This window comes from Pseudorca crassidens, chromosome 2, assembly GCF_039906515.1.
Source record: "Pseudorca crassidens isolate mPseCra1 chromosome 2, mPseCra1.hap1, whole genome shotgun sequence".
NCBI lineage: Eukaryota > Metazoa > Chordata > Mammalia > Artiodactyla > Delphinidae > Pseudorca > Pseudorca crassidens.
In genome coordinates this window covers 90444095-90463482 of record NC_090297.1, presented here as the reverse complement: position 1 = coordinate 90463482, position 19388 = coordinate 90444095, and the positions used below count along the sequence as shown (strand labels likewise).

Below are 19388 nucleotides of genomic sequence, written 5' to 3'. Positions count from 1 at the left end.
AGTTTTTTGAATTTGAATCCATGGCAGTCATATTCATTTATTTTTATTATTTTATACTACTATACATAATAGAATATGGAATGAATGGACTGAATATGGAATCTCTTGGTGTTGGCCCAGATATCATTGATTACATATGCACATATACACCAGTTTTGCATATGGAAAACTTTTTAATTTAAATAATCTCATCCTTCAAATAACAATGCCTGCTTTACTTTTGTCCCAGGGTAGTAAAAGGATTAAATAAGATATATATGTAAAACTATTTTTGAAAAATAGAACCCACAATTTTATATGCAGTGTTTTTATAAAAAATATACAATAGTCATTGCTTAACTACCTGAGATATACTTGTGGTAACCATTTAATTTATATATTTATTTAATAAATGCTTACTAAGAACTTATGTAGATATGGCCCAATGCTGGATATTTGGGATATGATGATGAGAGGGAAAAGAAAAAAAAAATTTCCTTCTTGAATTTAGAATCAAATTAACCAAGTATCTAAAAGTTCTGACTTACAATGACATAAGCTTTTTATTAGTGAAACTTCATTGTGTGATAGGAAAAACTGCTCAGAAACTCTTTAGCTTTTGAAGAGATGACTAAAAGTGTACCTTCATATGTTGTGTCCTTACAATGCCACTTTAAAGAGAGGATAGATGGCCACAGATTAGATAAGGGCAGAAAATACAAATCTTACACCAGAATTTCTACTTAAGTGTTTTAAAAGTGCTTATTGTGTGTTTGATATTGAACTGGCAGTATGATCTTGTTTCCTAACCATGAATTCAATTTTACATAATACTTGTGCTTTAAATGAGTGGTGGTAAAGTTTGAATACAGCTTCAACAATTGTTTCAGACAAAGATTAATAGAATCCCTTCTCCATTGGTTTTTAAATCTGTATTGTTATTACTGTTTGAACTTTGGTTACTTGTTAAGGCCACTTAGTAAGCTCAAAAAGAATAAGGTGATCAAGGAATAATTTGGAAATTTAGAATTTTTGACTCTTTGGCATTTTCTTCCCAGGAGGAACTTTTCCAGAGGATTTTTCAATATTATTTACAGTAAAACCCAAAAAAGGAATTCAGTCTTTCCTTTTATCTATATATAATGAGCATGGTATTCAGCAAATTGGTGTGGAGGTTGGGAGATCACCTGTTTTCCTGTATGAAGACCACACTGGGAAACCTGCCCCAGAAGACTACCCCCTCTTTAGAACTGTTAACATCGCAGATGGAAAGTAAGTAGCACAATAATCCAATGTTTTAGCTGTGTTGAAAACAATTCTTTCATTTGATCATTCAACAAATATTTATAAAGTGTGATGCAGGTTTTCTAGGGAGGGGTGATATAGAAATGAACAAAACAATAAAACACCTAATCATACATAGTTTACAGTCTGGGTAGACACATAATGAACAATAAAAACTTACTAATAAATAGTTTATCAGATGGTGATAAGTGAGAGAGAGAGAGAAATATAGCAGTGAAGAGAATAGGGGATGATGGTGGTGAGTGCAGTTTTAAGGAGTGAGGTCAGGGATAGTCTCACTAAGAAGGTGACATGTGAAGGAGGAGGGGTGCATGCCATGCTGATAATTAAAAGCATACTATTCCAGATGGAGGAAAAGCAAATACACAGCCTCTGATTCTGGGTGTGGCTGATTTGGTCTAAGCAACATCAAGGATGCTAGTGTGGCAGAAACAGTGTGGGATGATGAGGATGGAGAATCAGTGGGAGGCCAAATGGTATAACACATTGTAGGTGGTTGTAAACACTTTGGATTTTATTCTAAGTGAAATTGAAAGTCACTGTAGACTTTTTGAGCTGAAGAATGACCTGATTTGACTTCCTTTACCAATCATGTTAATATTGACAATCATAGGAAGCTTTATATAGCATCGATATGTGCTACGTACTGTTCTGAACACTTTATACATAGTCAACTCATTTAATTTTTCACGACTCTTGGAAGAAAATAATATTAATAAACCCATTTTACAGATAAGGGAAGTGAGGCACTGGGAGTTTAAGTAACATATATTTGAAAAGTGGCAGAGATAGGGTTTGAGCTCAGGTGGTCGCACTTTCCAGTAACAACCACACTCTTCTCAAAATCATGCTGAATTCTGAATTCTGTGTTGTGAATATTGCCTATCACTTAGGGAGCAGCTAAAGACAAATTAATGTTTATTAAATTTACTCGGTATTTTATTGCTGAATTCAGACTACTAAAAAAATATTTATCGGAAATATGACATTTGGTTGTAGACATAAGAAAGAAATAGCTGTTCAGGTGGAAAACAGATTCACACTCAGATTATCATTGTCAGGACCATGGAAAAACCTTCATCTCTGTGCAGGGAAAACTGGACTTTCATGAGTAATTTACATCATTATTGTTAATAATTCATATGAAAAGTGATGATAGTTCTATGAATTAAAATATATCAGGGGCAGGAAAGTAGAGTGTACTGTTTTAGACAGAGCAGTCCTCATTGACATAGTTGCATTGAGCAAAGACATATTGGAAGTGAGAGAGTGGGCATGTGGGGATATAGAGGAGAGCATTCCCTGCAGAGTGAAGAATATGTGAAAGGAACAAGAAGGAGGCAGCGGTGGCTGGGATACTGGGAATCAGAAAGCAAAAATTTGGACATGAGATCAGAGACTGACAGGGCGAGGCAAAGTAAGGACTTCAGTTTTTATTGAGAGTATTATATTAGTTTTTAGCAAGACAGAAACTTGATCTGACTTATTTTTTTAAATTGTCACTCTGGTTGCATCAGAGTAGAAGCAGGGACCAGTTAGGAGTCTAGGTGAGAGGCATGGGTACTTGGACAAAGTTGTGAGCCTGTGAATTCTGTGTATACTGTGAATATAGGATTGACAGATTTTCTGATGATATGAATGTGTAGTATGAGAGAAAAAGAATAATTAAGAATGACTCCAAAACTTAGGGTTAATATAATACTTTGAATATTATATGTGATACCATGATTATGACATTATTATCAGAGCTTAAATTAATTCAACAAAAATATCAAGTTTAGAGTCCTAATCATCTTTCAACAATTGAAAGAATTCATTTTTATTTTCTGTTAATGAAAAGCACATACCCACAATAGTAGAGATGGTTTAATTTAAGACACAGGCTTCTTGGCAGAAACACGTGTAAATTTTACTCTCACAGTATTAAGTGCCTCCTCATATAAATCTTTGCTCAAGTCAAACCAAGCAGATGCCTATGCTAGTTGAAAGTGCTACGGAAAGACCAAAGATTAAGTGTACATGGAAATATACTTGGTCCTCATCAGTAGCCGTGCCAAGTCACATGAAACAGATATTTTAGAAAGCCTCCTGCAACTTTTTGGGTACTTTATTTTATGGATCTAGTCCTAGAAACTTCTGGAATATTAATTTAGCACTTTTCGTTTGGAAAAAAAATAGAGTGGCTTGCAAAATCCAAGTGCGTTCCACTTAGTTGTTTATGTTTGCACCAGATACTGTTAATAAAACCCACCATTTTACAGTATGATTAGGGTATTTATGTTTCCAAAGGGCTGGCCACGTCTCCCCCCAGGTCTGTCATCACTGCCCTGAATTAGCTGGAGCAGTAGCTTCAGAGTGAATTGAGACTCACTCCACACATGCGTTGACTATGCTTTCTTTCAATGTTCCCACTTCCTGCCAACCCTGGAAAGAAGGAGAGATATTGTGTCTCAGTCTTGGATCCTGCCCACAGTAGTGATCTATAACTGTCTTGAAATTGAAGTGGAAAAAGAAAATGAAAGCACTTGAAATAAATGTGCCTAAAGACAGAGAAGCACATTGTGTCTTACAATTAGAACGTTCAGTTGTTCCAGATGGAGCGTTCATTCAATTAGCAGACATACCCTTTTACAGTCTATCTCAGGGGATCTCTCCAGCAGAATTTTTTTAAGTGGAATTCCATTTTGGAAGAAAGCATTTACGTACATAGAAACTATTAATTACTCCATATCCCGCCCCTAATCTCTATCAAATACCATCATCAGGACATGGTAAGATTAAGCTTTTGTTACAACACAAAGTGAAGCAAAGGATGGTCACTTTCTTATCAACATAGACAGCCAATCCTGCTGTGCATCTTACAGTGCTGGTGTGTCTTTTTGAGTACCTAGCACTGTTCTGGGTTAATAGTAAGTAGTCACCTGTTAACTGATTAATAAATGAGCCTACATTTTGTATACTTTCAGATTATGTGTATAATTTAAAATACATTGTATTTTAATTGTGAATAATGGTTTGGCAACGTCTTTGGAACTTACAAAAGAATTACTTGGCTTTTTAAGGTGGCACCGGGTAGCAATCAGCGTGGAGAAGAAAACTGTGACAATGATTGTTGATTGTAAGATGAAAACCACAAAACCACTTGACAGAAGTGAGAGAGCAATCGTTGACACCAGTGGAATTACAGTTTTTGGAACAAGAATTTTGGATGAAGAAGTTTTTGAGGTAAATCAAACTTTATTTTAAGCTGAATATTATTAAATCAGATGAACTGAGTTAACAGTAACAATCAATATATGCTATAAAGCAAAGTTGTAAACTCTAAAGGGTGACCTACTTTCTTCCCCCGTGGGTGTAGCAGTGATGTTTTCTATTGTTCAGTAAGAGAATGAGTAGACAATGGTGACTGTAACGCCTGGGAAACTTTAACAGAGATTGGTTGATTTAAACACAGGCATGCTATTCTCCTGGGAAGAGCAAATGACTTTCCTCTTAGTACTTTGTATTATTTTCTTTGGAGAAAAGAACATTTTCTTCACTTCCTCCTTTCAGAGATTAATTTAATGAAATGTACAAGTCTGATATTTTGCCTTTCTCTGTTCTTTGTGAATGTTTCCAAGGTAAAATAGAGATAGTGCAAAAGATGACCTGTAATTTTAAAAAATCACTATTTTAGTAATGTGAAGGTCATGGTAAAAAGCTCCTTCCCAATTATAATTTGCCAGTTATGATAATCACATTCTTTCTTTTAATTCTTCAATCATTGGAAACTCTTGCTTTAATTTTCATTTAGTGAATCATTAACAGAACAAACAGACCAGACCCCATAAAGGGATGCACTCCTGAGATATTAGTCATTACTGAGATGATTGTTTTTATATAATTTCTGAATAATTTATTTTTCAAAGTGTAACAAAGTAAAGCTGTGTAATATATTATGGATTAATAGATAAGTTTTACATGGAAGATTTTCTGTATTCTGTTGAAATGTGTGTGTATATGTATATTTATATATATACACACACACAGATATGTACACATAGAGATGTACACACACACACACACACACACACACACAGTATGTATTTTCAAAAAAAGCAATGTAAATTCAGAGGGTCAGTAGAATATTGCGTCCCTGTACTTAGTTATATAATCTATGGCATAATTTTAAATATAATTAATATTTGTGACATTTTCAGATTATTTGGGATTCTATTTGTTTTTGAGTTTCTGCATTAGTATGTACCTAAGCCTTTGACTCTAAACAAAATGTTTTAACACATCATATCATACTAAATTAATGACAGACTGATTCAGGCAATGTATAATAATATAGTCTCAGATCTCTGATATCAGGCATTGATTGCACACAAATGATAAATCAGTATTTATTTATTAGATGAATGAATATTATAAACAAATTAAATTTTAGGCTTACAAAGTTCTATTTTAAAATTAAACTCTTCATGAACATCAGTTTCACAAACTAAACTTATTTTTGTAATATCCAAATCCTTATTTTCCTAGAACATAAATGAGTAATATGGAAGAAATATATCAGTGGATGGTTTCATTTCATACATTAGTTTAATCTATTGCTGTACGTATTCACAGAGCCCATAGAAGTTAAACAACAGAAATGAAAAGTAGAATTTTTTTGTCATAAGTGATTAGAACATATAAAGAGGAAATATAGAAGAGAAAATATACAAATTAATATTAATTAATTAATCCTCAAAATTTACTGGCCCTGAAATATAATATTTGATGTATGTACATGTTGATTAGATTTTTTTCATACAGTTTCGTAGCATTGAGACTTCTATTTTTACCTGAACTTACTTCTAGGTGAATATCATTTAATTTTTATTTTTTACTCCACTCCAACACACATACCAAAACAGACTATACTCCACCTTCTTTCCCATATACTACACTCGGGCTCACTGGGGTCCAGTTTAGAGTTTTCAAGTATAGTTACAGACTATCACAGTAAGTTCTTTTTTCAAAATAAATAATTGAACCTGATGTTGCATATTAAAAAATACGTAATAAATTCCTCTGTGTTTCAGAGGCTGATTATGGTATCAACAACTAAAACACATAAAAATGATTTCCTTAAAATATTTCCATGTTTTCTTTTTTTTACATCTTCACTGGAGCACAACTGCCCTACAATGGTGTGTTACCTTCTGCTTTACAACAAAGTGAATCAGCCATACATACACACACATCCCCATATCTCTTTCCTCCTGCATCTCCCTCCCTCCCACCCTCCCCATCCCACCCCTCGAGGTAGTCACAAAGTACCAAGCTGATCTCCCTGTGCCATGCGGCTGCCCCCCACCAACTATCGATTCTACACCTGGTAAGTTATATATGTCCATGCCACTCTCTCACTTTGTCCCAGCTTACCCTTCCCCCTCCCCATGTCCTCAAGTCCATTCTCTACTAGGTCTGCGTCCTTAGTCCTTATTCCCGTCCTGCCCCTAGGTTCTTCATAACCATTTTTTTTTTTTTTTTTTAGATTCCATATATATGTGTTAGCATACAGTATTTGTTTTTCTCTTTCTGACTTACTTCACTCTGTATGACAGACTCTGGGTCCATCCACCTCACTACAAATAACTCAATTTCATTTCTTTTTATGGCTGAGTAATATTCCATTGTATATATGTGCCACATCTTCTTTATCCATTCATCTGTTGATTCCATGTGTTTTCAACCACTGCTAACCCAAATACCTCTAGCCAAGAGGCATCTAGTAAATAACCAAAGACAAAGGTACTGGAAGCAAAGATTATTATTATTCTCTTTGATTAATTCTTAACTTTCTAATATATAAACCATATTCTAAATCTTGAAGTAACTTCAGCTGTTTATTTCGAAAACCTCTATTAAACCACTAGAAAAATAATCTTTAAAAGACTCATTAATGAAACCTTTAGTGAGTATGACAGTGGGTAGCAAAAATAAGTTTATTAAGCTGCTTTGCATCTTGGAGTTTCATGAAAACCTCTGGAACTTTAAATATAACATTTATTTTATATGAAATGCAGTTAGTTTTGAAAAAGCAAATACAGAACCTTCACTTTTAGGTTTATCTTGTACTATCTTTGATCAATTAAATAGGGAAACTATTTTTACTTAATAAAATATTGGGAAGGCTTTAGAATAAGAATGTTTGAATTGGATGAAAATTTGTATTTATCTAATCCGCATATCAGAATAGTCATCATACATAAATTCAGGTCTTACTTCCTAAAGTGTATTATTGTATGGCTATATAAAATTTTAAAAACAATGTAGTCTTCTCCACTTGATAAAATGCTATGAAGAAAGTAAATGATTCAGACACACAGATTTTTAAATCGGAATAAAATTTTCTGACTCCTTTTGTGAAATTAGTTCATCTTATCTGAATATGTTTTTAATGTATCTTTCCCTAAAATTTACTCAAATATTTTTCCTTTCATTTTGGTTTGTGTTATAGTACCTATCTAGATTTTTGAATCTTTGCAACTAAATGTTTAAAAATCGAACTAAAAATGGCAGGAGATAGGAATGGTACCATGTTTGCATTATTTTAGTGTTTGATAAACAGTTGTAGTGATGAAGGTGACATAAAAACACCAGTGATTTATTAATCCGAAAACTGAAAATATTACTTCTTTGGAAATAGTATCATTCCACTTTAGATGAAAATTTGTTTAGTGTATCTAATTTTGTCTGTATATTACCCTACATTTATGCAATGGTAATGTTAATGGCAATAAATGCTAAAAATGTCCATATTTGAATTGCAATCTGAAGAGTTTAAAAAATTCACCAATAAACAGATGAAAGCAAAACTGGAAATATTTTAAAAAGTATGATGAAGTGGGCTTCCCTGGTGGTGCAGTGGTTGAGAGTCCGCCTGCCGATGCAGAGGACACGGGTTCGTGTCCCAGTCCGGGAGGATCCCACATGCCGCGGAGCGGCTGGGCCCGTGAGCCATGGCCGCTGGGCCTGCGCGTCTGGAGCCTGTGCTCTGCGGCAGGAGAGGCCACAGGGGTGAGAGGCCCGCGTACCACAAAAAAAAAAAAAAAGTATGATGAAGTTAGTTTATATGAAAATGCCAAAATGAATATATAGGCCCATAATTCAGATTATATAATTTCAGCATAGCAGAGTGAATCTAAGAATTGATTCTGGAATGAGAAAAATCTGATTTTGAATGCCAGTACCTAGCTTAATTATGTTTGTCTGTGCAATAAATTTTGCTGGTTTTAATTTCTTAGTCTTCAAATGGGAATAGTAATATAATCTCTCTCAAGTATTTATAAAAAATTGAATTTATGTATATAAAGTGCTTAAAATACTAGTATTTCATTTATATATATGGTTATATGTTATGTGTTAATTTACTTATGCACTAATATGTAGTTTTCTTCATTATTATAACTTCTTTTTTATCTTACAACTCTGACTTTTTAAATATTCTTATACATTTTGATACGAGTGAGCAACAATGATCCATATATCACAAGTCCTTAGTGGTCTGACTTGTAAACGAAGTGCTTCTTTCTGGGCTACTGCTTGTTTACAAGGTACCCTGTGGGAATTAGATAAATTTGCCCTTTCTAGACAGAGGTAGCACCTGGATATGGACCTTAGTGAGTGGAACATGGTCTGAGGGGATGAATATTTTCATGCAGGCACAAAATATCCAACCAACCGTAGTCGACAGCCTTAGTTTGTTCTAGTTTAATAATACACTTCAAAAATGTGAAGAAAAGCTAAATTAGAAGAAGAGCCACACTGTCTATATTGATTATTAATAAAATTACTTTTGGAGTCTTATAAAGAGGAAACTTTTTTAACTAAATATCAAGTTGTAGCCATTATAACTTCAGTTTTCAAAGCATTGCTATTTCCATCTTATTTTTCTTTTTTAATGAATTAAAGTGGGTTATTCCAAGTCTTTTATATTTTTAACAATTATCTATCTTTGGGCAGATTGTTTCTTTCTTTTGAAGCAATAAGAGAAATATGATGGCAATTTGAGTGGAAAAGCTTGTTGATGAAATTTTTCATTTTTTCAAACTTCTCAGAAGAGATTTTTGCATTCAATTTTCTTTGGAGAAATTAATGAATAATAATTTGTAAAAGCTATACTATTTCAATAGTTCTTCAAGGCCTGAAAACTTACCTTAAAGTAATAATAGCCATCTCAAATATTTTGTTAAGAATTTGATTACTGACTTGTGATGTCCATGTGTCATTTTACTGCATATATTTTCCAAGATACATACTTAAAAAAAAATTGTATGCTAGTAGACATAGTTTTTGTATAGAACAGTGTGATAGAATGCAGGTAGCTTTCCCATTTACCTACCTTTCCCAGACTAGATGCATTTAGGTCATAGTCGTTGAGACTTTTTTCTCTATTTATCAAGGTATAATTGAAGTACAATAAGTTGCAAACATCAAAAGTGTACCATTTAATCAGTTGCGGCATATGTATATACCTCTGAAATCAACATCATAATCAAGAAAATAAACATTGCCATCACACCCAGAGGAAGTGTCCTCCTGCATTTTTATGATCCATCTCTTCTCCCACCCTAATCCCAGGCAATCACTAATTTGCTTTTTATCACTATAGCTTATTTGTTCTAGAATTTTTATAAATGGAATTGTGTTGAATGCACTCTTTAGCTTGGCTTTTTTTCTGTCAGCATACCATTTTTGAGATTTATCCATGTCTTCATATGTATCTTTATTTTGCTTATTTTTCTGAACAGTATTCCAATGTATGAATAAACCACAATTTCTTCATCCACCTATTCTGTTAGAAGGCATTTGGATTATTTCCAGATTTTGGCTACTGCATATAAAGCTCTTGTGAACAATCATGTATAAATTTCGTGTGGGCATTTATTTTTATACCTAGAAGTGGAATGCTTGAGTTATTTGGCAGGTGCATGTTTAACTTAATTAAAAAAAAAAAAAACTGAACTGTCAAATTGTGTTCCAAAGTGACATTAATCATTTTACACTCCCACCAGCAGTGAATGAGAGTTCCACTTGTTCTGCATCCTTGTCAACCCTTTATCTGGTCAGTCCTTTAAATTTTAGCCATTCTAAGTGGTTATGTACTAGTGTTTCATTGTGGTTTTAACTGGCATTTCCCTGATGGCAGATGATGATAAGCATATTTTCAGGTTTTTATTGGCCATTTATGCATCTTCTTTTGTGAGGTGTCTTGCCCATTAAAAAAAATGTCTGCTATATTCTGATTATGACATTTTAAGAGTTCTTTATGTATCATGCATACACTTTAAAAAATAATTAATTGATTAATATATTTATTTTTGGCTGCGTTGGGTCTTTGTTGCTCTCTAGTTTCAGTGCACGGGCGTCTCATTGCCGTGGCTTCTTTTGTTGCAGCATGAGCTCTAGGTGCGCGGGCTTCGGTAGTTGTGGCACATGGGCTCAGTAGTTGTAGCTCACAGGCTCTAGAGCGCAGGCTAAGTAGCTGTGGCACACAGGTTTAGTTGCTCCACGGCATGTGAGATCTTCCTGGACCAGGGCTCGAACACGTGTCCCCTGCATTGGCAGGCGGATTCTTAACCACTGCACCACCAGGGAAGTCCCATGCATGCACTTTGACAGGTATGTGCAAATAATTTTTCCAGCATGTGGCTTGTCTTTTTATTTTCTTAATGATGTCTTTCAAAGTGTGAATACTTTTCATTTTGATAAAGTTCAGTTTATCAATTTTGTTTTTCATGTTTTATACTTTTTGTGTTCTAAGAAACCTTTACCTACACCAAAATCACAAGATCTCCTGCTATTAGACATGTTGAAGTTTTACGTTTTACACATAGGTCATGCCTCATTTTGAGTTAATATTTGTGTATGGCATGAGGTAAATGTCAGCACTGATTGTTTTTACATAAGGATATCCACTTCATCTAGCATCTTTTATTAAAAAAATGTTTCCTTTTATTCATTGGATTATCTTGGCTTCTGTGTTAGAAATCAGTTGGCTACATATGAGTAAATCTCTTACTGAACTCTCAACTATCCCATTCCATTGATTTATTTGTCTCTCTTTTCACTGATACCAAATCATCTTGATTACAGTAATTTTATAGGATGTTGGAAATCAGGTGAGGTAACTGCTCCAACTTTTACTCTTTGTAAACATTGCTTTATTTAATTTAGGTTATCTGCACTCTGCATAAGTTTTAGAATAAGCTTGTCAATTCCTAAAATAAAATTAAGGTTTTAATTGGGATTGCATTTAAGCGATAGAGCAAAATGAAGAGAATTGATATTTTAACAAACATTGAGTTTTCCATTTTCTGAGTGTGGTGTGACTTTTCATTAATTTTGATCTTCTTTAATTCCACTCACAATGTTTCCTAGTTTTCAGTGTAGACATTGTGGACATCTTTTATTCATTTTGTTGTTTTTATTTTTTTGATGCTATAGTAAATAAAATCATATTTAATTTTATCTTTCAATATCTTGTTGCTATTATATAAAAACACAATAGGTTTTAAAAATATTAACATTGTATCCTCCAAACTTGTTAGATTCATTTTAATAAATGAGTTAGTTCAGGTCTTTTTAAAATGCAAATAATCATGCAATCTGCAAACAGGGACCTTTCACTACTTTCTATTTTTACACCTTTTATTTATTTTTCCTATGACAATGGATAGGACTTCCACCGAAATGTTGAATGGAAGTGATGAAACAGGCATTCTTATTTTTTTGTTTTTCTGTTCTCATGTAAATAAATATTCAGTCTTCAACTATTAAGTATGATGTTGGTTGTAAGTGTTCAATGTAACTTTATCAGTTTGAAAATGTTCACTACTTGTCTTAGTTCCCTAAAAGTTTTTTATCATGAATGTATATTGAATTTTGTTAAATGCTTTTTATGTTTTTATTGCAAAGATAATTTTCTTTTCTGTTAGCATATTGAATTTTATTGATTGATTTTCAAATGTTTAAAATCAACTTTTCATTCCTTAGGTAGACCCCACTTGGACATGATATATTATTCTTTTTATATAGTGTTGGATTTGATTTGCTAAAAAATCTTTAGGATTTTGAGCCTTTATTAATGAGAGGTATTATTAGTATATGATGCTCTATATTTGTAATGTCTTTGTCAAGTTTTGGTGTTAGGGTAATATTGGCCTCATAAAATGATTTAGAAAGTGATCTCATCTGTTTTCTGAAAAATTTTTTGTATGGTTGATGTTGTTTCTTTCTTGAATGCTGCATAGAATTCACCAGTGAAAATGTCAGGTGTCAGAGTTTGCTTTTTAGAAACTTTTAAAACATATTTAATTTCATTCCTAGATATAGGTTAATTAATTTTTTCTGATTTTTAAAACATCAATCTTGATAAATTTTACATTTAAATAAATTTTTCTAGGTCAGTAAGTTGTTGAATTTGTTGGCATAAAGTTGCTTGTAGTATTTTCTTGTCTACATTTAATGTCTGTAAGATTACTGGTGGTAACTACTTTTCATTCCAGATAATAATGATCTGTATTCTCTCTTTTTTTCCTAGATCAGTCAGTTCAAGTAGGCCCTTGAAAATTTTGTTGATATTTTTAACAAATCATATTTGGCTCTTTTTATTATCTCTCTTAACTGACCTCTTTTCTATTCCATTATTGTTGTTCTCTCTATCCTAAATTTGGAAGAGGAAAATCTTTTTTCTGGTCTTGCAAAGCAGAAAGTCATTATTTTTAGATCCATTATTTGCCAGTCTAAACATTTAAAACTATACATTTCTCTTTAAACAGTTTTAGTTTCATCCCATAAATGTGTTATACACATTTTTTTATGGACATTCAGTTAAAATAGTTCCTAATTTCTAGTGTCTAGATACCTGTTTTTCTTAGATTGCTTATTATTATTGATGTTTAATTTAATTCTATTTCTGTCTTACAGTAAACTTGCTGTGATCTCATTCCATTCAGATTTATTTACAGTCGTTTGATGGCCCAGCTTGTAGTCAGTCTATCTTGGTGAATGTAGCACATGTCTTTAATAAAAAATGTGTTGTGAAATTGTTGGACTGAGTGCTTTATAGTTTCAATTAGCTGTTTTGAAGTCTCTTTTTTAGAGTTTTAACAACTGGGTTATCTCAGAGTTGGCATTTGTTTATTATCTTTTAAAAATGATTTATTAATATATTTTATTTCTGTAGAGCTCTTTTAGGTTCACAGAAAAATTGAGTGAAAGTTATAGGGAGTTTCCATATAGCCTTGTGTGCACACACACGCAGCTTCCCCCACTAGCAACATCCCTACCAGAGTGGCACATTTGTGGCAGTGGATGAATGTATATCAACACATCATTATCAGCCAAAATCCATAGTTTATATTAGGGTTTGGTACATTCTGCGTGTTTTGCAAATGTATAATGGCATGTATTCACCAATACATGTACACAGTAGTATCTTACGAAATGGTTTCATGCCCTAAAAATTCTCTGTGCTCCACCTATTCATTGCCCCGTCTCCCCTAAGCTCTTCCGTTTAGGGGAGTTTTTACTGGCTGCTTAGTTTTGCTTTTTCCAGGATGTCATATAGTTGGAATCATACAGTTTTTGGTCTTTTCATGTCAGCTCCTTTCACTTAGTGACATGCGTTTACATTCCCTTCATGTCCTTCATGGCTTGATAGCTCATCTCTTTTTAGTAGTGAATAATATTCCACTGTTTGAATGTATCTCAGTTTATTTATCCATTCATCTACTGAAGGACCTACTGATTGTTTCCAAATTTTGGTAACTATGAATAAATCTGCTGTAAACAACTGTGTGCAGGTTTTCGTGTGGATATGTTTTCAATCTCTTAGGGTAAATACCATGGAGCATAATTGCTGGATCATATGGTATGGGTATGCTTCGTTGTATAAGAAATTGGCAAACTGCCTTCCAAAGGGACTGTACTGTCTTGCATTATCACCACAATGAATGAAAGTTATTGCTTCACAGTTTTGGCACTATTTGGATGTTGTCCATTCTGATAAGTACATAGTAGTATCTCATTTTAGTTTGCATTTCCCTGATGACACGTTGAACGCCTTTTCATATATGCTTACTTGCCATCTGTGTATCTTCTTTGCTGATGTGTCTGTGAAGATCTTTTGCCCAGTTTTTAAGCAGGTTATAGTTGAATTTTAAATGTTCTTTGTATATTTTGGAGAAGAGTTCTTTATCATTTGTGCCTTATGCAGGTACTTTCTCGCAGTTTGGCTAGTCTTCTCATTCCCTTGACATTGTATTTCACGGAGTAAAAGTTTTTAATTTTAATGAAGTGCAGCTTATCAATTATTTCTTTCATGCATCATGCCTTTGATGTGATAGCTAAAAAGTCATTGCCATACCCAAGGTCATCTAACCTTTCTTATATGTTATCTTCTAGGAGTTTTATAGTTTTGCATTTTACATTTAGATCAATGATATATTTTGAGTTAATTTTTGTGAAGGGTGTGAGGTTTGTGTTTAGATTCAGTTTTTTGCATGTGGATTTCCAGTTGTTCTAGTAACATTTGTTGAAACGACTGTCTTTACTCCATTGTATTGTCTTTGTTTGCTCCTTTGTCAAAGATAAGTTGACTGTACTTATATGGGTCTACTTCAGGGCTCTGTATACTGTTCCATTGATCTATTTGTCTGTTCTCTCACGAATACCACATTGTCTTGAATACTGTAGCTTTATAGTAAGTCTTGAAGTCAGGTGGTGTCAGTTCTCCACCTTTGTTTTACTCGTTCAGTACTGAGTTGGCTATTCTGGGCCTTTTGCCTCTTATTATAAATTTTAGAATCAGTTTGACAATACTCACAAAATAATTTCCTGGGATTTCTTTTAACTTATTTTTTTGGCTGCATTGGGTTTTCATTGCTGCAAACGGGCTTTCTCTGGTTGAGGTGAGCGGGGGCTACTCTTTGTTGCTTCTTATTGCGGTGGCTTCTCTTGCTGTGGAGCACGGGCTCTAGGCACACAGGCTTCAGTAGTTGTGACACACAGGCTCAGCAGTTGTGGCTCGTGGGCTCTAGAGCACAGGCTCAGTAGTTGTGGCACACGGGCTTAGTTGCCCCGCAGTATGTGGGATCTTCCCGACCAGGGCTCAAACCCATGTCCCCTGCATTGGCAGGTGGATTCTTAACCACTGCACCACCAGGGAAGTCCATTTCCTGGGATTTTAACTGGGAGAGTTGACTCTATAGATCAAGTTGGGACAACCTTACATCTTGGCAATACTGAGTCTTTCTATCTGTGAAAATGGAATATTTCTCAATTATTTAGTACTTCTTTGATATTTCATCAGCATTTTGTAGTTTTCCTCATGTAAGTCTTCTTCATATTTTGTTATTGTTTTCAATTTCACTCATTTCAGCTCTAATTTTTCTCATTCTTTTCTTCTGCTTATTTTGGAATTAACTTGCTCTTCCTTTTCTAGTTTTCTAAGGTGGAAACTTAGATGATTGATTTTCAGTTTTTCTTCTTTTCTAGTATTTGCATTCAATGTTAGAAATTTCTCTGTGACAACTGCTTTTGCTGCAACCTACACATTTTGATAAGTTGTGTTTTTATTTTCATTTAGTTCAAAAATTTTTTTTTTTTTTTCAAAAATATTTTGAAACTTTCTTTGAGATAGCACCATTGACTCGTGTTATTTGGAAGTTGTAGATTATTCTCCAAGTTTTTTTAAACTTTACAGACATCTTTCTGTTATTGATCTCTAGTTTAATTTCACTGTGTTCTAAGGGCTGATATCATATGATTCTATTCTTTTAAATTGATTAAAACAGACCCAGAATGTGGTCTGTTTTTGTGAATGTTCCATGTCAGCTTGAGAAAAATGTGTAATCTGATGTTGTGGATAAAGAAGTGTATACATGTCAATTATATCCACTTGACTGATAGTGCTGTTGAGTTCAACTATGTCCTTACTAGTTTTCTGTAGCTGGATCTGTTGATTTCTGGTAGAAGGGTGTTAAACTTTCCAACTATGATATTAGATTACTCTATTTCTTCTTGCAGTTATATCAGTTTTTGCCTCATTTTTTATACTTTGATATTCTGTTGTTAGGCACATACACATTAAGGACTATTATTCTTGGACTATTGACTCCTTTATCAGTATGTAATATCTCTATCTCTGATAACTTTTCTTGTTCTGAAGTCTACTGTGCCTAAATTAATATAGCTATTCTTTCTTTTGATTAGTGATAATATGGTATATCTTTGCCATCCCTATACTTTTTTCTTTTTTTTTTTGGAGTATAGTTGCTTTACTGTATTGTGTTAGTTTCTGCTGGACAGCAAAGTGAATCAGCCACACATATACATATATCCTCTTCCTTGGATTTCTTTCCCATTTAGGTCACCACAGAGCATTGAGTAGAGTTCCCTGTGCTATACAGTCTGTTCTCATTAGTTATCTATTTTATACATAGTAGTGTATATATGTCAATCTCAATTTCCCCAGTCCATTTCACCCCCTTCCCCTCTTGGTATCCATATGTTTGTTCTCTAAATTGTGTCTCTATTTCTGCTTTGCATATAAGTTCATCTATACCATTTTTCTAGATTCCACATATATGCATTAATATATAGTATTTGTTTTTCTCTTTCTGACTGACTTAACTCTGTATGACAGTCTCTAGGTCCATCCACGTCTCTGCAAATGACCCAGTTTCATTCCTTTTTACGGCTGAGTAATATTTCATTGTATATATGTACCACATCTTCTTTATGCATTTCTCTGTTGATGGTCATTTAGGTTGCTTCCATGTCCTGGCTATTGTAAACAGTGCTGCAATGAACATTGGGGTGCATGTATCTTTTTAAATTATGGTGTCTCCATCCCTATACTTTTAATCTATATGTGTCTTTATATTGAAAGTAGGTTTCTTGTAAACAAAATATTGGGCCTTGTTTTTTGATCCACTCTGACAATCTCTGTCTTTTAGTGGGTATATTTGGACCAGTGATGTTTAAAATGATTATTGATATAGATGAATTTACATCCACCATATTTGCTACTGTTTTCTATTTGCTGCCCTTTATTTTTGTTCATATTTGTCTTCTATTACTTTTCTGCCTTCTTTTTTGGTTTAAATTGAACATTTTTTATGATTCCATTTTCACTATTTTCTTGGCATATCAATTATACTTCTTTTATTACTTATTTTAGTGGTTACCCTATCATTTGCAATATACATTTACAACTAATCCAAGTCCACTTTCAAAAAATACTATATTATTTCACAGGTAGTACAAGTTACCTTATAATAATAATGTAATCCTTATTCCTCCCTGCTACCTTCCTGTACATTTTAAATCTTCTATAAGTTACTTATAATACCTAATACAGTGTAAATGTTATGTAAATAGTTGTAAATACAATGAAAATGTTATGTAAGTAGTTGCACGCATGCAGCAAATTCAAGTTTTGCTTTTTGGAACTTTCTGGAATTTTTTTTCTAAATGTTCTTGATCCACAATTAGTTGAATTCATGGATGAGGAGCCTCTGGATACAGAGGGGCAACTGTGTGTGTGTGTGCATTTTATATATATATATATATATATATATTATTTTGAACAAACTGAAACAGATCAATTAAGAATAAGAAAAATAAAAATTTCTGTTTTACCTTTATTCTTTCTCCCATTCTTTTTTTCATTATCTGGTTTCTCTGAATTATATCATCTTTCTTTTCTCTGAAGAACTTCTTTTTAAATTGCTTGAGAGACAGGTCTACTGCCAGCAAATTCCCTCAGTGTTTGGCCGAGAAAGTATTGTGCTTTCAATTTTGAAGGGTAATTTTGCAGGGTACAGAATTGTAGCTTGTTTTTTTTTCTCTCAAGACTTTAAATATTTCACTCTACTCTCTTTTTGCTTGTATAGTTTCTAAAGAGAAGTCAGATGTAATTACTGTTGATACCTTTGTATCTCCGTAGGTAAGGTGTTTTTTTCATCTGATTTCTTGAAAATTTTTTTATTATTGATTATCTGAAGTTTGGATATGACGTGCCTAGGTGTCAGAGGTTTTTTGGGCATTTATGCAGCTCCTGGTTCTCTGTTCTTCCTGGATCTTTGAAGGGTGTCTGATATTAATTTGTGCAAATTTTCAGTCATTATCGCTTCACATGTTACTCTGTTTCTTTCTCTTTCTTTTTCTGGTATTCCCATTATGTGTATGTTATATCATTTGTAGTTGTCCCACAGTTCTTGGATATTCTGTTCTGTTCTGTTTGATTTTTTTTTAAATCTTCTTCTTTTTTGCTTTTCAGTTTTGGAAGTTTCTATTGTTATATCCTCAATCTCAGAGATCTTTTCTGAGCCATGTCTGGTCAACCAATAAACCCATCAAAGACATTCTTGTTCCTATTACCATTTTCTTAATTATTATGGGTTTCTTTTTGTAGGTCCTTTTCTTCTCTTGTGTTTCCCACTTAGAGAAGTTCCTTTAGCATTTGTTGTAGAGCTAGTTTGGTGGTGCTGAATTCTCTTAGCTTTTGCTTGTCTGTAAAGCTTTTGATTTCTCCATTGAATCTGAATCAGATCCTTGCTGGCTAGAGTGATCTTGGTTGTAGGTTCTTCCCTTTCATCACTTTAAATATATCATGCCACTTCCTTCTGGCTTGTAGAGTTTCTGCTGAGAAATCAGCTGTTAACCTTATGGGAGTTCCCTTGTATGTTATTTGTTGTTTTTCCCTTGTTGCTTTCAGTAATTTTTCTTTGTCTTTAATTTTTGTCAATTTGATTACTATGTGTCTCGGCTTTTTATCCTTGGGTTTATCCTGCCTGGGACTCTGTGCTTCCTGGGCTTGGATGGCTATTTCATTTCCCATGTTAGGGAAGGTTTTGACTATAATCTCTTCAAATATTTTTCTTGGGTCCTTTCTCTCTCTCTTCTCCTTCTGGGACCCTATAATGCGAATGTTGGTGCGTTTAATGTTGTCCCAGAGGTCTCTTAGGCTGTCTTCATTTCTTTTCATTCTTTTTTCTTTATTCTATTCCATGGCAGTGAATCTCACCATTCTGTCTTCCAGGTCACTTATCCGTTCTTCT

General features: G+C 33.6%; 1 protein-coding gene across 2 annotated transcripts in view; it reads left to right on the top strand.

Annotated features, from left to right (window-relative positions):
- COL11A1 (collagen type XI alpha 1 chain) overlaps window positions 1-19388 on the top strand; it is a 196316-nt gene that overhangs the window by 25576 nt on the left and 151352 nt on the right. For both annotated transcript variants that reach the window (XM_067727066.1, XM_067727067.1), the window contains exons 3-4: window positions 1038-1251; window positions 4347-4509. In XM_067727066.1, coding sequence (XP_067583167.1) covers window positions 1038-1251; window positions 4347-4509 — 377 coding nt within the window. The remainder of the gene's footprint in view (window positions 1-1037; window positions 1252-4346; window positions 4510-19388) is intronic.